Below are 18,344 nucleotides of genomic sequence, written 5' to 3'. Positions count from 1 at the left end.
TCTAATTGGTTATTTATACATAATGTATAAATGAGTTCGATTAAAAAAAATAAGTCTGACAATTTATTATAACAAATCACATAAATAAAGAAATTGGACCTTCCACTTATATACACTATGCATAAATATTCAATCAAAAACCTTATGTGCAAGGATCATTATTCTTTGCGCCTTTCACATAACAAGAAAATAAAACCAAATGCTTGACAAACGAAACATCCAAACAATAGCTCATTGAATAATGTCGATAAAAAAAACAAAAACATTTAATATTTATTAGCTCTAAAGAATCAAACAAATAACCATCCAATAATGTGTAAATAAAAATAGTAGATTCTAAAAGATATTATTCAATATTTATTATCACTAACGAATCAAACAAATCACCATCCCAAGATCAACGTATAATAACTCTATATATCGTAACAAAAGATTCATATACTCATATACTGAGAGATTATATATATACTATATCTAGAGAAGGTCTCTCCTGGCAGTGTACCCGAACTGAGCACGCCGGATGTTATCCTGCCGTTTCTTGTACACCAACCCGCCAAACCCGACGAGACATGCGGCGGCGATCACTCCGAACACCATCCCAGCCGTATGTCCACCTTTCGCTCCACCGGACGACTCCGCTTCCCCAGCATCCGCATTCATAGCATTCTTGACGCTAACAATGTGGTCATTAATCGGCGACGGAACCGGAGCCGGTGAAGTATTCGCCGGAGAAGGTGCCAGCGACGGCGTTGGAGACGAACCAGGACCAGGAACAGACGGCGGAGGCGCCGGAGGAGAACTTATTCCCGTCGAAGGCGAGGGACTCACCGGAGATCTGGCTTCTGGCGACAGAGACAATGGAGACGGAGATTTTGCGGCGAGTCGCGGAGCTGGAGCCGGAGCCGGATATGGAGACGGAGACGGAGATTTTCCGGCGCTCAGCGGAGCCGGAGCTGGAGCCGGTGAAATCTTCGGTGGATCTGCAGATACAGTGAGTTGCAGCAAAACAAGCCCTAACAGAAATGAGAGTGTTTGGAATTTCGCCATTGCAAAAAGATTTCTTTTTTTCTCGACCTGCTAACAAAATGATTAGCAATGTCTCTCAGATCTAAATAAAGCTTGATAAATGCAGCGTAGAGAGAGAAGAAGATCTCACAGAGGAAACGAAAGGCGGTTGAAAAAGCGTAGAAAGGGAAAAGTAGAGAGAGAAAGCTGACCTAGAGATGAGCGAGAAGACGGCGTGGGCCAGTGACGTATGGACACGTGGAGATGGAGCGAAATTATTGATCAAGGGAACACTAGATTCAAGGGATGGCGTAAAGGAGAAAGAAAAGGTGGGAAGGAAGGGAAAGGAATGGAGATTTGCTTCAGCGAGAAGAATGGTATGGAATTATTATATAGAAAAGGAATTGGAATTTGAAATTTAAATATGAAAAGGAAAAGAAATTGATATTTAAATTTGAAATATCAGTTCCTTTTCCTCTTAGTGAGAGAGAAGGAAATGTGAAAAAGTTTTGGGAGGAAAGGGAAGTGAAAATGAAGGAAGAAGAGAATAATGAGAGGGGGAATTGATGGAGGAGAAAGCAATGGAGGACAACAAATATGAGGATGGAGAAAGACTAATCGGTATTTCAGGAATATCTAACTGTAAAATGCTATTTAAATTTAATACGCTTTGTTGGAGAGGCCACTAATTTCGGCAAAATGCTATTTAAATCTCATAGGTTGGTCGAAGAAGATGTCAGTAATTTTGGTGCTAATAGTATTTTTATATCCAATAATATACTCATTATTTTCTTTATTTATAAAAAAATAATTCCCCTCCATTTATAATTTTCTATATGAAAATTAATGTTCCCTTCCCCAAAAATTTCTCAATGGTAAATATAGTTAATGTTGTTAGGAGAGAAATTTCTTTGGAGAGGATCATAGTTATTGCAATCCTTGCTCCAACATATTATTACTATATATATATATATAGATACACATACACATACACATATATAAATTATTTTTTATGATTTAAAGAGAAGAAAAATAATAGAAGATAATTGACAACCTCGCTTATCTTAAATAATCTTCTCTTAATCTTTCTCATATTATTTGTAGATATGCTCTAAAAACATGTACATTAAAAATGCACCCAAAAAAAAAAAAAATCTTTACAATTATTTTTTTATTTTTAAACAATTATTTTTTTTTAAACTTTAATTTTATATTAATACTGTCTGTACTCTCGCATTTTTTTTTTTTTTTTTATGCACAAGAGGGCAAAGATGCTCTCTCTATCTCTCAATATGGACAATGTTGTCTCTAATCTCAATTTTATCTCAATTTTATCTTATTTTTTCTCAATGCTAGTCATCCAATTTATCTTTTGGATGGTTAGTTTAAAAAGTGAATCAGTAAATAAAAAAAATAAAAAATAGAAGTTTGAAATAAAGAGGAGTCTAGGGGTTTGATTTCCATTTTTTTCCTTTTAACATCTCAAATAATTAATTATATCCACTTAATTAGTGTGAGTGACAAATGTTATCACTTATGTAAAAGAACAATACTTAGGTCCTTACTAGTATGGATTTACATTATATTCACAGTTAATGTGGACCAATAATAAATTGACACATCTATTTTAATTACTAAATCATAGATAGTAATCAAATCACTATCTATGATTTGGTAACTGGTATCTACCCATTATATTTGATTTGGTAATTAAAAATGATATATTCATTTATTATTAGTTCACCAATGCCTATGATATAAAGGATCTAAGTATTGCCCTATTTAAAATGGTATCCTCTAATTCGAATTTAAACAAATTAATAAGATTCTATCAAGTGGGTTCATTCGAGATGGTGGAGATCAATCCATCTACAATGTGGGGCCACACTGGAGCTGGATTGATTCAATAGTTCTTGGTGCATCTAAGAAGATTTTTGTTACTAAATAGAAATTGATAAAGCAGAGATAGAATTAATTTTTTGACACAATATGGAGAAAAAATGACATTTAATTGTTGTTGATTTGAATTATGTATGGCGAAAGTAACATTTTCATGTGGTCAATTTAAATATTTTAATTATTAATTTAATGTCATGTAAGTGTGATAAATATTTATTTAGATCTAACAATTCACGGTGCAAAAATCATTTCCCTTTGGCTACTTCTATTGCCATTTCATCAGTATTCCAAATCAGCTATTAAAAGAATATTTTAAAAATACTTCAAAAATATTGTTTAAATTTACATACAAGTCGCATTAAAATATTACAGATTTTAGTTGAAATTTAAATACAAGCTTGCAAGTTTGATGCCTTTTAGTTGTACACATTCTTTTTCTGAGTTTGAGAGAGAGAGAGAGTTAAATTCAAGTTCCAGTGCAACAAAAAGAATTCAACAGAAGGTGGTTGGGCCAATGGGGTGTGATAGTGAACTATTACAATTCTTTTGCATAAATTTCTGGAAGGCACAGGGGATACAGAACTTAAAGCTAAAATTCCTAGAAATTAAAAAGAAAATATAAAAAATAAAAATTAGATTTGCTTTTCCTCGGACATTATTTTCGAAAGACAGCTACCCATATTCTCTCTCATATTGTCACAAACCGGAGATGCATGTCATACAAAACAACCTCACAATTCATCCTTCGCATCACTGGCGCCGCTCTTGGTGCTTTCTTTGGCATCAGAGGCCTCGGATTTTGGAGTTGAACCCGGTTTCTCAAGCTTGAAAGGGATGGACGCGTGTTTCTTGATGAATTTGTAAAATGCCACCACTGTCCGATCAATGTCAACAGTGATCTGCTTGACCCCAGAAAGCATATATCACTAAATTTAATCTCATACAGAAGCAAGAAATGTGAAGGATAATTAAAAGACCCAAATCAGTTAGTTATATTTCTGAACACTACTTACAGGATCAGAGCTCTTTTTTCCGGCCGGGAAGAAGAGAATTGTTGGGAATCCTTCAGACTGCCAAAAAGAAAAAAAACGAGCTTTTCATGACAATCTCTTTACATTTCTATTCAGCTTTATTTTTTCTACCAAAGATCTAGCAATGATGATGCATCAATAATAGGTTGACATAATGCAAACAAGCTTTGCACCCAATTGTTCAGTTATTCTTCTTAATAGAAAAATTAGGCCCCAGGTAGTCACGGAATTAACATTGGCATAAATCAGTTTTCACTCTGGAAGATAAACTACCGAGTTGAGCATAACCGAGTATTCGGACATTTCTAAACACCAATCAGCAGGTTGACTCAGAAATTACCTTTGCCTTGGGATGATCATTTGTAGTTCCATCCATTTTGGCTATAACAAGAGACTCAATACCACGTAAATGTTTGGCAAGCTTATTGTATGTTGGCTCCAGCGATTGGCAATGCCCACACCATGGTGCATAAATCTGGATTTTTAAGACTATTAGAAAGAGGCCCATAAAGAGAGGAATGAGGAAAAGCAAATTGTTTATGGCATTCTATAATACTAGGGAACTTGGGATGATACCTCAAGGAGCACGTCTTTTGACTCATCCAAAACAATTTCATCAAAGTTATTCCCAACCACAATTTTCACATCCCCGTCATTCTATGAAAAAATCAAATCATATGGAGAGAAAGTTCAATTAAAGAAAAAATATAGTAAATTTATCAGCTAGAAAATGAATACTACCAACTCACAGTTTCAGGAACCGGATCTGACTTGTAGAAAGGTTTAAGCTTATCTTCCAGGAAATCTTCCCCGAAAGCCTAAAAGATGATAGATGAGACAAATATTTACAAATGTTTAGTTAACATAATACATATCCCAAAATGGAACAAGAAAAACAGTAGCCTAATATTCTTCCTAACCAACAACATGTTGAAGACACTGAAAACAAGAACCAAACAAATTAGGCAGGTGTTGCAACCTTGATTTTATCCAGGGTTACTTCCCCATCAAGTACAAATTTCTTAGCATCATCATTTCCTGTGTATGCAATAACCTGCAACAAATAATAGATACCAACTAAAAATTTTAATCTCACACTACATCACAAGCCGCCATTAGCTCAAAGAGATAGGAGAACAAAAAAGAAAAAAAGAAAAGAAAAACTTACCGTGGGAGTATTCCCAGTGATACCAAAATAATCTGACACCGGCCTTCCAAAATCTTCATTGTCCATTTCCACGAACACAAATATAAGCTGCAATGAATAAATATATAAATTAATTTTAGTTTATAAAAGATTTGGTTCCTGGAAGTGAAGATATTGCACTTGGATGACATCAGCAGGAAAAAGAACAGTTTAAATAGCCAATATGTATTGGCCAAGGTTGAAGGTCCTAGAAGGCAAGTTATTAAAATTAATACACGCGCACGCACACACACACAATCAATCACCGGCCTTCCAAAATTTTCATTGTCCATTTCCACGTACACAAATATAAGCTGCAATTAATAAATATACAAATTAATTTTAGTTTATGAATTTGTAGATTTCGTTCCCGGAAGTGAAGATATTGCACTTGTATGACATCAACAGGAAAAAGAACGGTTTAAATAGCCAGTATGTATTAGCCAAGGTAGAAGGTCCTAGAAGGCAAGTTATTAAAATTAAGACACACACACAATCAAACAAAATAGATACCAGAACTAAAAGGACAAACACCATTCACTGATCCAGGATAACAAAATTTAGTCATCAACAATTGAATATCCAATCACCTTGGGATTGCTCAATCTTCTGGGGAGAAAAATACGGAACCATGATTGCCACCTCCACATCTTTATTTTTACATTTCAGAGAACCCTAAAGAACCAACCCTTTAGAAATCCAATAGGAATCTTTATCAGATCCATCCAGATTTAATAAGGTCTGACTCATGTCAAGCTACCTTGATCAAATAATCACTTTAGCTATCAAGAAGATTTCGATCACATTTCTCCAACCCATCTTAAAATGTTCTAGAAAAGGAACCTTCTCCTCATTTGGACTCTAGAGTTTAAAAAAATTATTTCAGAATCCACTTCAATTCAGATCTCTGTAAAAGATATTCAACTGGCTAGAAGCAAACTATCCAGCCATTTTAAGCTTTCATATGTTTGTTCCTATCCATACTTTAGAATCAAAGCATGAAGCATTAATAACATTTTTTTGCAGCAAGTCTGCCCCTAATCTCAGGTTACCTTTCCCTTAAAGAATTTTGCAGCTTCTTGAAATATTGGTACAACCTTCCCTGAATCTTTTGAAGTGGCAAAGAGCAAGAGCTGAAAATAGAGAATTTGATACATGTCAGTACCATAACCACAAAACTGTTCAACTCCATACAACTCTGCAAGTAAATTATCATACTCAAAAGCCACAGTTATACTCCATAGTACCTGTTTCTTAATAGAACTTTCAAAAATCACAGGGGCACTTTCTCTGGTAAAAATGTTCACCAAGGGAAGTTTGTTGGCAAGTACAAATTTAGCTATGGCAGACTTCACAAATTGGCCATCTGCATTGGAAATGAAAATCTGGATATGGAAATGTTGTTTCCTGACACTTTTGAATAGGTAACTCCTAACCAGAGTAGCAAAAATGGAAACTAACCATAATGACTCAATTTCTCAGCCTCCTTCTTTAGCATGACCAAAGCGGGGCGTTTGACTTTGGGGTCCAAGTGGAAAAGCTTTGCCACATCAGGATTCACAGTTTGGTAGAAGTTCACATCGTCTTCAATTTTAGAAGCAGTAACAAGCTCATCACTCTCAGGACCCTGTAATTAATAAAGAAAATCCAAACTGAATAGTGATATTTTACAGGAATAATAAATTAATTAATTAATTAAATTAACAAAAGAATTTGTAAACCAATCGGTAGCCTCTGAGATTTTAGTAAAAATCAAGAATTTACACCAAGACATACAAATTTTCGTCTTCCAAGTTCATTTCAGCCACATTTAGACGTAACTCGTTGAGTTAGCAAATCAAATGAAAATTTAATAAAAAATGAAAATTCCGGTACTCTCAGATGGACTAATACTAAATGCTAGTAGGAGGGAAGGAAGGGGAAAGGGTGGAAAACGGGAAGGGATGGAGCATGGGCATGCTTTCATTGTTTGGTAGAAGAAAGCTGGTGAGATAAGGGAAGTGATGATGGATGAGGCATCTCTCTTGACACACCAATTTTCTTCCATCTAAATTTGAACAGAAGAGGAGAGATAAATATACTTGTTCGATAACATTGACAAGAAAATATCACCCCATTTATATTGTAAGAAGTCCTCTTCCCTTCTACTCAACCAAACAAAAGAAGGGAAGGACACATATTCTCCTAGGATCCCTCCTCCCTCCCTTCCATCCACTTTCCTATCAGTACTACTAAGAGAACTTACTGTATGTTCATGTTAGAGAAGAATTAAGAGAATTGCCCTAAAGTGTCAACAAAAATCATTTTAGTGTCACCACAATGACAAATATGAAATTCGCGCTCTTTTCTAGATGCAAAAATCATTGAATCAATGTGAGAGAACGTGAAGATTTTTCTAACTGTAACTTATGTTGTTTGTCTCTTCTCTATGTACTGGAATGAAAGAAATAAGAGGCAGTGCCAAGCTGACCACTAGTAAAATAGCATCTCAATAAATATTCCGAGAAGACAAGAGTTTGAATTATTAAAGCATAACAATCTGATCATATGAAAACATAGTTAGATTGTAACATTTAAATCCATCAACAAATTTCTTTCCAGCCACATTATTGAACAGAATACAGAATTAATTAAAATCTCTTGATTTTCAAACTTAACCAAATGCTCTCAAATTAACCTATGTTGGAAAGCATGCCAAGAACTAATGTAATATCACATTACAAGTTTATTTCATTCAATTTAAGACCATGTGAATTAAACTTTCACTAAAGTTGCCTCTCCCCTAGTTTATTTTCATGTTAGTAGTGTAGATGTAGTGTAGTAGTAGTGTAGTGCTAAGAAAACCAAAATAACACATAGGAAATTACATATGCATTAAAAATTTTAAAAAGGTATATAACCCTAGCTTTAAATAAGAAATGTAAATGATCATTAGCTCACAACTAACAAAGTTAAAAATGTCCGTCTCTGAAACTTACAAGAAACTACCATGCAATCAGAAAAAAAAAAAACTAAAGTAAGTAAATACCACCAAAGAGTTGAGGAAGCCCAAGACAACTTTGTTCTCAGAAGTCAAAACGCGCTCTGCATCCTCTGGTGTGGTTATATTGTATACACCAGGTCCAATTTTCTTCTTGATCCAAGTTACTATAGCATCTCTGCATCGCAAATAAATATAAACAAATGAGTATCCACAGAAAGCACAACTGAAAAATAACTCAATCCAAAAATTCAACTAACACTAACCATTTTATGAGCACAAAAACATCGCAACTGATGTCATAAACAATATAATTTTGAAATTATACAGAGCAAGGCACTACTCAAGCTAAAAAAATCCAAACCTTGATTACTTTTCTTTTACTCATTTCTCGTAAGGTTTCAAAATCACTGCAGCTAATTTAATTGCATAATCTGAAAAATATGCCTACACTATAAACAGATATGTATATGTGTGTGTGTGTCTGTGTGTGTATTTACTTGGTTCGTGGGCCAGGGTAAGGCTTGTGATCGCCATCAACGAAGAAATACACAGTAGGAAAGCCCTGAACTTCATAATTCTCCGCCAGCGCACTCTCCTCCGTCGCGTCCACCTTCGCGAGCGCCACCGCGTCGCCCTTCAACTCGGTGGCGGCCGCCGCGTACTCCGGCGCCAGAGACTGGCAATGGCCGCACCACGGCGCGAAGAACTCCACCATCACGTACTGGTTGTTCTCTATGAAATTGCTGAAATTCGCCTCTTTCAAAACGACGACGTCCTTCTCGTCGATCTGAAGCTGTGAGTGCTGCTCTTCATGATCGAACCCCGGGGGCACCTCGAAGTCGTCTCCGTCGTAGTAGGCGTCATCGTCTTCTTCTTCGGAGAACTGGTGTGGATCTGAGTGGTGAGTGTGCTCCGATACGTCGTCGTCGTCGTCCACTTCGAGGAAGCTGAGGTCTTCGTCATCGTCTTCGTCGGTTTTGGACTTCGATTCGTTGGAGAGAGAAGGAGTTGAGAGGAGCGAGAAGAGAAGGAGAGCTGAGATTGAGAGAAAGAGAACGAGTCGACTCGTCATTTTGTGGCGAGTTCACACTGATCAGTGCGAGTGTGAGATCTGATAGTAAGGGTTAAGGAAGACCGAAGACAGGCAAATGAGAGAGACAAGTACAGGATCAAGAAGATACGACGTCGTATACATGTCTCCGAACACGGTGCGGAATCCGGATCTAACCAGATCCGCCTGAATCTGATTGCTAATCTCAAGCTGCTCTTAATTTCCCCCTTCAAATTAGAATATTGATAAGAAAACCGAATTATGGTCCCGAATTTTTTCCGAATCTGACGTGGTTTAGCCACGTAGTTTCTTTCCATTTTCTAATTATCCTACTCTTGCATGATAAAATTGAATGAAAAATAAAAAGGGTGTTTTATATTCTTATCATAACCACGTTATATATATACAAAATTATATTTAGGAAAGTTCTCCGGCTCCATGCGGTTAAGACAATCTTGAAACTCTAATTTGATATACTTTTTTTTGTGTTTAAATTTTTTATTTTAATTTGTACAATCTTAATTTTGAATTAAGAGTTTACAATTTGACTCCTAAAATCTCATTATGAATAATCTTTTCAGATAGAGATATGATAAATTTTTAGAAAGATAAAAAGTAATTTTAAAGAGATGGAGAATAGGAAATTTAGATCCAAATCTTAGAGAGAGAGAAAGCGAAGAGAAATATGTTAATTTTTAGAAAGAAAAAAATTAAAGAGAATTTCATAAAGAGATGGAAAAGAGAGAATGTGGAAGAGAATTTCAGACCTAAATCATAAAGAGAGAAAGTAAAGATAATGATAGTGAGATTGGTAAATTTTTAGAGAGAAAAAGTGAATGAGAATTTAAGAGAAAAAAATGTCCATTTCAAATAAGTTAATCTTGGGGAGAGAAAACACGAAGGGTATGAAATGAAAATAAAGTTTAATATTGAGGTATATTTGTCTTTATATTTGTTGAACCAAATTTTTTTTTTTTTCTTGGAAAGCTGATTAAGTAATTGACTTGACAAAACACATCGATTAGATATTTATTCGGGGATAAATCTTTGAATTTTCTATCATTACTCGTCAAATTAAGACTTCGTCAAGTGTTAAAGACATATGAACAATACTTGAGTTAATGGCATATGAACATTACTAGTGAAGGGCCTAAATATTGTTTAATATTTTGTTTTTTAATTTGATTACTCACATTTGAGTGCAGGATAATATATCTTGTTAATTTACATTTTTTGATATATATACTCACAAAATTACACTATTGCTCCCACTAAAATTATTTAAAAAATTACACTATCACCCCTACTAAAATTATTAAAAAAATTACACTATCACCCCTACTCCGTTAATCTACACCATAACATGTTTGATGAATTTACTACAATGAATTTTTTTTGCTCTTGCCATAAGATGTTCATCTTAATTGCATTAAATAGAGACTAGTGGATGACTAGTTACTAAATTGGTCTCGTCCCGTGACTCCGATCATTGTAACTTAAGCCCTTAATTAATCTGTCAAAGCTGATTGTATGCTTTTCTGCTACAACAAAAATTGAGCTGGTCGAGTTTATTGTTACCTAAATCGTTGATCAATCTTGTTTAATGGGTGAACTTAATTTGAATTTTTTTATTTTTTATAATTAGAAGATCAAATTACTAAAAAGAATATAGCGATTTATATAAAATAATTTATCAAACAATTTGATGGCAACGAGTTGAACTGATCTACTTATTATGATTTAATCCCTTGATATATATATTTTTTCATGTTAGGAATTAACGGTTAGATAGAAGGATGCAAAATTCGAAGACGAACTTCCGAACACAAAGAACAATTCAACCATTCAAAAACTTGATTTAATTTTTTTTTAAAACTTGATTTAATTTTCTTATCTATACAACCAAAACATTGTATTACCAAAAGAATCTAGTATTTTATAATAAAATAATTCATCAAAACCTTCTTATACTTTAACTTTGTTTCTGTATGATGAGCCACGAGCTCATTGAAACCGCACCGACCACAAAATTGTCGCGATGTCTCTTTTGATTCTCTGGATACAGAAAACATAATATGCATCGACCCCAATTAAAATAGACCAAAAATATTGAAAAATCATTTTAAAATACTTTACAAAGGGACAAATAAACCGGTCAAAATTGAAAGTTCAGTTTAAGAAATAAGTGTAAATTTAATCTGGAAAAAGATGATCCATTCATTTAAGGTAGAAACACTTCCTCCAAACAATTACAAAAACTATTGAACTCGAACTCATTATCGAGCTAACAAACAATTACAAAAACTTGAAATCAGATCCCAGAGGGAGCTCTCCTCACGCGAAAGGACACACTGATAGTTCTTAACCAAGTTGCTCATACAACTATTCTTCTATTACTTCAAATACTAACAATAATAATTACAATCAAGGTGATGATGTACAAAGCAAAGAGCAACAATTACTGAACTAAAAAACAACAGTCTGATCATCCAACCAGTTAAAAGCATCGATATTGAATCAGAATGACATTCATAGACTTTCTTATGAACTTCAAAATGTAAGGAATATCTATAGCACAAACCCTAGAACTAATATATATATATAAGAAAATAAAAACAAAAATAAAATGAAAATTCATCCTTACTCATCTACAGCATGCCTATTGATGGGTTGGTGTGGTGATGGAACATCACTTTCTGGCATATCTTGAGCCTAGTTAGTGTTACCACCAGCCATGTTCGGAGAATAGCTATTCTGGCATTCCCTGTTTTTCCCTGGACCAGGCATTTCTCTGCTTTGGTAAGACATGCCTCCACTGTTATGTCCATTTGAGGATTGGAAATTTGCCGCATTATTGGACACCCCTCCCATGTTGTGTGGCAGCACCCCTCCGTTGTATGGTGGCATCCCTCCAATATTATTGGGAGGCACTCCACTCCAGTTTGGTACTCCTACCATATTATTTGCCTGCATTCCACTTAGATTGTAAGGCAGGCCTCCACCATTATATCCGTTCCAATATTGAAAATTTGGTGCGTTATTGGGCATCCCTCCCATGTTGTATGGCTGCATTCCCCACATATTGTTGGGCTGCACTCCTCCCCAGCTGGGTGCTCCTGCCATATTATTTGCTTCCATTCCACCCCGATTGTAAGGCATGCCTCCGCCGTTGTGTCCACTCTGATACCGGAAATTTGGTGCGTTATTGTGCGCCCCTCCTAAGTTATATGACTGTTCCCACATGTTGGGCTGCAATCCTCCCCAGCTGGGTGCCCTTACCATATTATTCGCCTGCATTTCTCCCAGATAATAAGGGTTGCCTCCATTATTTTGTCCGTTCCAGCACTAGAAATTTGGTGAGTTAGGCACCCCTCCCATGTTGTTTGCTGGCACACCTCCCATGTTGTATGGCAACATTCCCCCCATGTTGTTGGGCTGCACTCCTCCCCAGTTTGGTGCCCCTACCATATTATTTGCTTGCATTCCAACCAGATTGCAATGCATGCCTCACTGTTATGTCCATTCCAGTATTGGGAATATGGTGTGTTATTGGGCACCCCTCCCGTGTTGTTTGGTGGCACAACTCCCGTGTTGTTTGGTGGCATTGCTCCCATGTTAGGTGCTCCTCCTATATTATCCGACTGTATTCCTCCCACGTTGGGTGCTGCTTCCGTGCTATTTGCTTGCATTCCTCCCATGTCGGGTGCTCCTCCCATATCATCCGACTGTAATCCTCTCACATTCGGTGCCGCTTCCATTCTGTTTGTTTGCATTCCTCCCATTTTGGGTGTTTCTCCCATATTATCTGACTGTATTCCTCCCACGTTGGGTGCCGCTTCCATGCTGTTTGCTTGCATTCCTCCCATTTTGGGTGTTCCTCCCATATTATATGACTGTATTCCTCCCACGTTGGGTGCCACTTCCGTGCTGTTTGCTTGCATTCCTCCTATGTTGGGTGCTCCTCCCATATTATCTGACTGTATTCCTCCCACATTGGGTGTCGCTTCTGAGCTATTTGCTTGCATTCCTCCCATGTTAGACCAACTTCCTGTTTTACTGGATGGCATTTGCATATCAAGTGCACCTTCTGCATTAGAGGGTGGCACTTCTGCCATACTGTGCTCAGGGTTCTGCGTACTTAGATTAACCGTAGGAGTTTGAGAATCTTGTTTCTGCACTATTTCGTTTCTTTCAAGGTTTCTCATGTTCCGATTATTTCTCCGATTAGCGTTCCTCACCCACTCCTTGTGGTACTTGGGGTCATACGGTACAACCCGCCCATTAATAAAAGGTTCCCCTGCCAATGCAAATCAAATCAAGAGATTACAAACACTAATACATGCTTAACACTAGAAAAAGCTAAATTCTAGTCAAGAAAACCAGCATGCGAACCAGGTACCAAATTATCGATGGGACAAAACAGATGGAAATTATTATCAGTGGATGACAAAATGGCTGCAGATCTGTTATGAACAGTTCAATCACACATGACAATAACTATATAGCTTTTCTTTTGGCTAGATGAAAAAACCATGAAAGAGTACAATAAGGCACAACCATTATAGATGCAATGTTACTTTTTATTTCCTCTTTTCAAATAATTTATCTTTGCAAGCATTCCTAGTGTACATCACCCCAAAAGTCTCATCTGTGTTTCTCTTGTTTCCATGATTACCCCTCTTTGCAGTATCTTAAATATGAAGCAGTTAGAAATCTAGGATATATTTGGTTCAATTCTCCAAAAACCTTCTCTCTCCGTTTGGATAACTACAAGGGAAAAGAAAGGAAATGATAACATTAGTTAGGAAGAAAGTGTTAACCTTTTCTCTTGGAAAATTAAGGAAGGAAAAAGGACAGTGTAGAGAAAGAAAAGAAAAGTATTTGTTTTATTCTGTGTAACAAGGGAAAGACATAAATTCCCTTGTTCTAAAAAACGAACAAAACAGATAATTACCAACTCTCCTATCATTTCTTTCCAAATTCTCCCACTCTTGGAAAGATAGCCAAAAACACTAGTCAAAGGTTAGGCTATTCCCTTTTCTCCCTCTCAATCCTCTCCTTTCCCTCATTTTCAAAACAAACCCAAAATAAGCAATTCCTCCTCCCCCTCCTTTCCTTTCTCTCCACTTTCCTCAATCCAAACAAGGTGTAAAATCACTTCTTTTTAACTTTTAAGTCAGTTCAGAGAACAATTTCCAAAACACTGTCACCCAATTGAGTTTTCAAATGTTTTAGACTGAAAACTAAGCAAGCAAGCCCCTAGTTAAGGGTAAATTTTCTGATGCCATGGCATCACCAACACAAATTAGTCATCTTCTCATGGTGAGATTTGTTCATGGAGTTTTGCCTGATGTTTAACATTAGCCGTCTTCCTTACTCAGTCTCCCTCTTATTAGATGAAAGGCCAGCTATATGAACAATGCTAGATATACCATAGCCAGAGGTGACCCTCAAGTTGAAGGCCCATATTGAATTTCTTTCCAGAAATTAAATTAACTCAAATAGAATGTCGGTAGGTTGTAAGAAATAATTGAATGGCTTTTTTTCGTATGCAGCCTCGCAAAGAGTAGATTTTATATTCTAGTGCTAGTGAGTTGAGCTAATCAATCCTAATCTTGTGTTAGTAAGTGTAACACGTTGCCATTGCAGCTTAAATTTTAGCCCACCCAGTTTAAAATCTATTACTTTGGTGATTAAGCATCTGCACTCCAAATTTCAAACTTAAAATCTTCAAATACTTTCAAAATATAGCACTTGCGACAATAAAATAACAAATTTAGACCAAGAGGAGAAATTACAATACAGAAAATGCAGATAAAGATTTCATATGTGATAGTAGTACATGTTAAAACATAAAAGATCGGATGATAAAAATTAATCCACAAGAAATTGACATGTTGACCCATTTACTATATTTATTAAGTATAACCCCTTCCACATTCCAACTACAACTCAGAACTCAAATGCGTAGTTTACTCTCTTCTGTTTCCATTTTTATAGGTAAAATGTGTTTTTCTTTTTTAAAACACATGGTCTGGCAAATGTAAATGATTGCAGATATGACACCATATAAAGAAACATCAAGCATCTTGGAGATATTTGTTTATTTGGTACCCAAAATGGCATAAATGACGCAGAATATCTGCTTCTGTGTATAAGTAAATTGCAATTATTAAGTTTGAGACCTAAAATACAGTAAATACCACTTCAAATGTATACATGGTAAAAGACCATTTATATATATTTGATCCGTATATTTTTTCATGAAACCATACCAAATTATTATTATTTATTTTTTTGATAAGTAAAATCCCTACCAAATTAATCAATCACAATGTTTTTATGTATTGACAAACTACGAGTAGAGTCTATTGTTCATGAAAGTTCACTATGATGGGGTACATCATAGTCATAACAGGCACATTGGAGGTCTTTATACCTATCCTACACTTTTATTAAGACTCAAAAAGGGAAGGTCTCATGAAGAACCTGACAAGTCTGCGTGACATTGGTTTCGTTCTCGAAATATTAAATAATCATTTCAGCTAAGTTTCTCGAAAAGTACTACATATTTAAAGTAAAAAGGGCAAAAAAAAAAAAAAAAAAAAAAATCTAACCGGTACAGAAACAAGCATGTAAAGATAACCCAATGAGATATGAGATCAACCAAAAAACAAGAAAAGGGGGAAAAAAAAAAGAAAAGAAAAAAGAATTGTTTTCAAAGGTTATGAATGAACAAGCTCGTCCCTATTACACAAATTTATCCCCCAAAAATGTGTGGTGTGTGTTTCTCAAGTTCATAAAATTATGAATCAAAATACAAAATAAAATCATTCCAAACAACCAAGGAAAAAAAAAACCTCCTCTATTGCTATATAAAACCGGGTGAGAGAATATTAAATTTATGGGACATCAAAATGCCTCCCTAGTAGACCATACAGTTCCATACCTCCATAATCTTTTTTCTTAGCATCCAAGTAAGAATAAGGGAGCACGTGACGAACTCTCGGCAGATCTGCACAATATTTGAACAACCCATGCTTAGAAATCCCAATTTCAATAAACAAAAGCAGAAACCAAGCATCAAGTACATGAAGTACCTTTGATCTTGTATGAAAGTTCTTCAGATACAAGGGCTCCAAATGACCAACAGGCCTGTGGCCCAGCGGTACAAGTCTCCTACTTCCCAAAGGGAGGTCAGGAGTTCGAACCTCAGTGGAGGCAGTGTGTGTGAGTCCCAACTAGGAAAAAAAAAAATACAAGGGATCCAAATGCATAATAGTGTCTAGTTGAGACAGAGTAGATTTTCATCCTTGCTTCTTCCTCGCTGAAAAACACAATAGGCACAATCAATAATAAACATCCAAAAAAAAAAAAAACAAAACGTGACCTCAGGAAATAAGAGAATAAAACATAAAATATTAGAAACACAATAAACAAAAAATTGTTATGCCCTAACAAAGGCATTAAACTAGGAAGAGAACTTATTTGCTCCTGGTCAATCAAACACATTTCCCCTTTCATCCTTGAAATGGAGAGGGCTGTTCCAGAATATATTATTAGCAAAAGCTTCAATTCTCAATAAAATTCAGTAACATGGTATATGAAATTCGTTATTTGGAAACCAAGAAAACCGTGATCCATGCAGCTGAGCAGATAAGTTGCTTTCTAACATTGTAGAGGACAATACATTAAAATCTGTAACATATATTCACCCAATTAAGAGAAAATAAAAACTAATCAAACACAATTACACAAAGCACATCCAACATAAATTACACAAATCCCAAGTTTTAAGATCATAAAAATGATTTTAAAAATATATTAAGTCAGGTTCAACATCAAAACAAAAAAAATTCCCCCAAATTTCATCTTTTTGAAGATCAAAACAATATATATACATACACACACACATATATATATATGATCCAAAGTTTTACTTCCTTTAAGAAAAATGATAAAAAGACTATGGTTTGTTTTTAGTTCTGTTTTAGAATTTTTCATTTAAATGAAAAAGATTAAGTACTGAGGTGAAATTTTTTTGATAACATTTGAAATGTAACTTATTCGTGGTATTAAAGATAACATATACACACACACTCACACACACACACATTATAATCATTTATAAAAGCAACACAAAAACATCATGAAAAATACCAACATCAAAATACAAAAATCAAAAGGAACATAAAGAAAAATTCAAAAATAAGAAGTCACTTGTAATGTTTCAGATGAGAGAAAGGCTGAAAACCCTGAAGTATGGGCTCTCAACATTCTGATTATATATATATATTCCAAAGTTTTACTTCCTTTTACATCTCTCATCAACGGGGAAAAGAAGAGAAATTTTTACCGACTAATCGTCATATAAGTAAAAAGTTGCAAAAGGCCGATACAATTGCATACGGGCCTGTGATTGTCCGGGACATGTACTAGTAATAATTTATCAGAAAAGAGGCTGAAAATTACTGGAAAAAAAAAATTAAAACGTTAATCCAAACCTTCCAACAACCATGGCTAGGGTTTTGATGTAACTATCGATGATCTTGTCCCTGGAAGTGTCGTCCTCCTCTGGTTGGTCCATCACAACAAGCCAGTGCTTGAAATCGTAATCACCAAGGAGGAACGACTCGGGTGGCGGACGATTGGAGTGTTTAGGTCTTGAGTCCTCCAGATGCAATGGCGTCCGACAAGTTGAGCAACATCGGATTGCAGTCGCCGAGGGTGAGAGTTGGCGGAAACTGGCGGAGATGGCGCCAATAGGCGGGCGTAGATGGAAAAGAGAGGAAGGAAAAAATGGGCGGTTAGATAGAGAAAGAGAGGTGCGGGAGCAAGAGGGGAGAGAAGAAGAGAGGAATTGTTTGGTGGTGTGGAAAGAGCGAGTGAAGTGACGAGTCGCCATGACGTGATCGTCAGGACTGGGTTTTTTTTAGAGGGGTTTATGCAGATATTGAAGACTCGGGGAAAGAAAATAAAAGATACTGCAATATATACCGGTAAAGTGCAAAAAAAAAACATCTTTAAAGTATATTTATAATGCATATCACACCTCTCTTGTGCAAAAAACATCCCTCAAGTTTCAATTTGGTGCAATTAAGTCCCTCTGAAAAATTTAAAACTGAACTTAACTAAAGTGCCCTTAATCAACAATTTTATAAAACATATAAAAATACAAAAAATTGTAAA

The 18,344-nt window shown here is 35.6% G+C and overlaps 3 protein-coding genes across 3 annotated transcripts; all 3 read right to left on the bottom strand.

The window, feature by feature from the left end:
* Positions 1–242: 242 nt before the first annotated feature.
* Positions 243–1,437, bottom strand: LOC132310236 (vegetative cell wall protein gp1-like). Its single transcript, XM_059808435.1, has one exon. The coding sequence runs from the start codon at positions 1,045–1,047 to the stop codon at positions 475–477; it is 573 nt and encodes a 190-aa protein (XP_059664418.1). The 5' UTR covers positions 1,048–1,437; the 3' UTR covers positions 243–474.
* Positions 1,438–3,410: 1,973 nt separating this feature from the next.
* LOC132306972 (protein disulfide isomerase-like 1-4) lies at positions 3,411–9,241 on the bottom strand. The gene is made up of 12 exons (XM_059804596.1): positions 8,602–9,241; positions 8,150–8,279; positions 6,583–6,748; positions 6,369–6,487; positions 6,174–6,254; positions 5,104–5,190; positions 4,915–4,989; positions 4,685–4,753; positions 4,512–4,592; positions 4,276–4,410; positions 3,918–3,974; positions 3,411–3,803 (listed from the first exon to the last, which is right to left on the bottom strand). The coding sequence occupies exons 1-12, from the start codon at positions 9,174–9,176 to the stop codon at positions 3,636–3,638; spliced, it is 1,743 nt and encodes a 580-aa protein (XP_059660579.1). The 5' UTR covers positions 9,177–9,241; the 3' UTR covers positions 3,411–3,635.
* A 2,396-nt stretch (positions 9,242–11,637) lies between these two features.
* On the bottom strand, positions 11,638–18,060 carry LOC132309516 (multiple organellar RNA editing factor 8, chloroplastic/mitochondrial-like). The gene is made up of 5 exons (XM_059807818.1): positions 17,660–18,060; positions 16,416–16,482; positions 16,256–16,334; positions 16,105–16,170; positions 11,638–13,452 (listed from the first exon to the last, which is right to left on the bottom strand). Exons 1-5 carry the CDS (start codon positions 18,058–18,060, stop codon positions 12,617–12,619), a joined length of 1,449 nt encoding a protein of 482 aa, XP_059663801.1. The 3' UTR covers positions 11,638–12,616.
* Positions 18,061–18,344: the final 284 nt, after the last annotated feature.

The sequence above is a fragment of the Cornus florida genome, unplaced genomic scaffold, assembly GCF_030987335.1.
Source record: "Cornus florida cultivar Cherokee Brave unplaced genomic scaffold, ASM3098733v1 CherokeeBrave_3.0.0_Hap2_Chr05, whole genome shotgun sequence".
In the NCBI taxonomy this organism is placed as follows: Eukaryota; Viridiplantae; Streptophyta; class Magnoliopsida; order Cornales; family Cornaceae; genus Cornus; species Cornus florida.
This window is presented reverse-complemented; position numbering and strand designations above follow the sequence as displayed.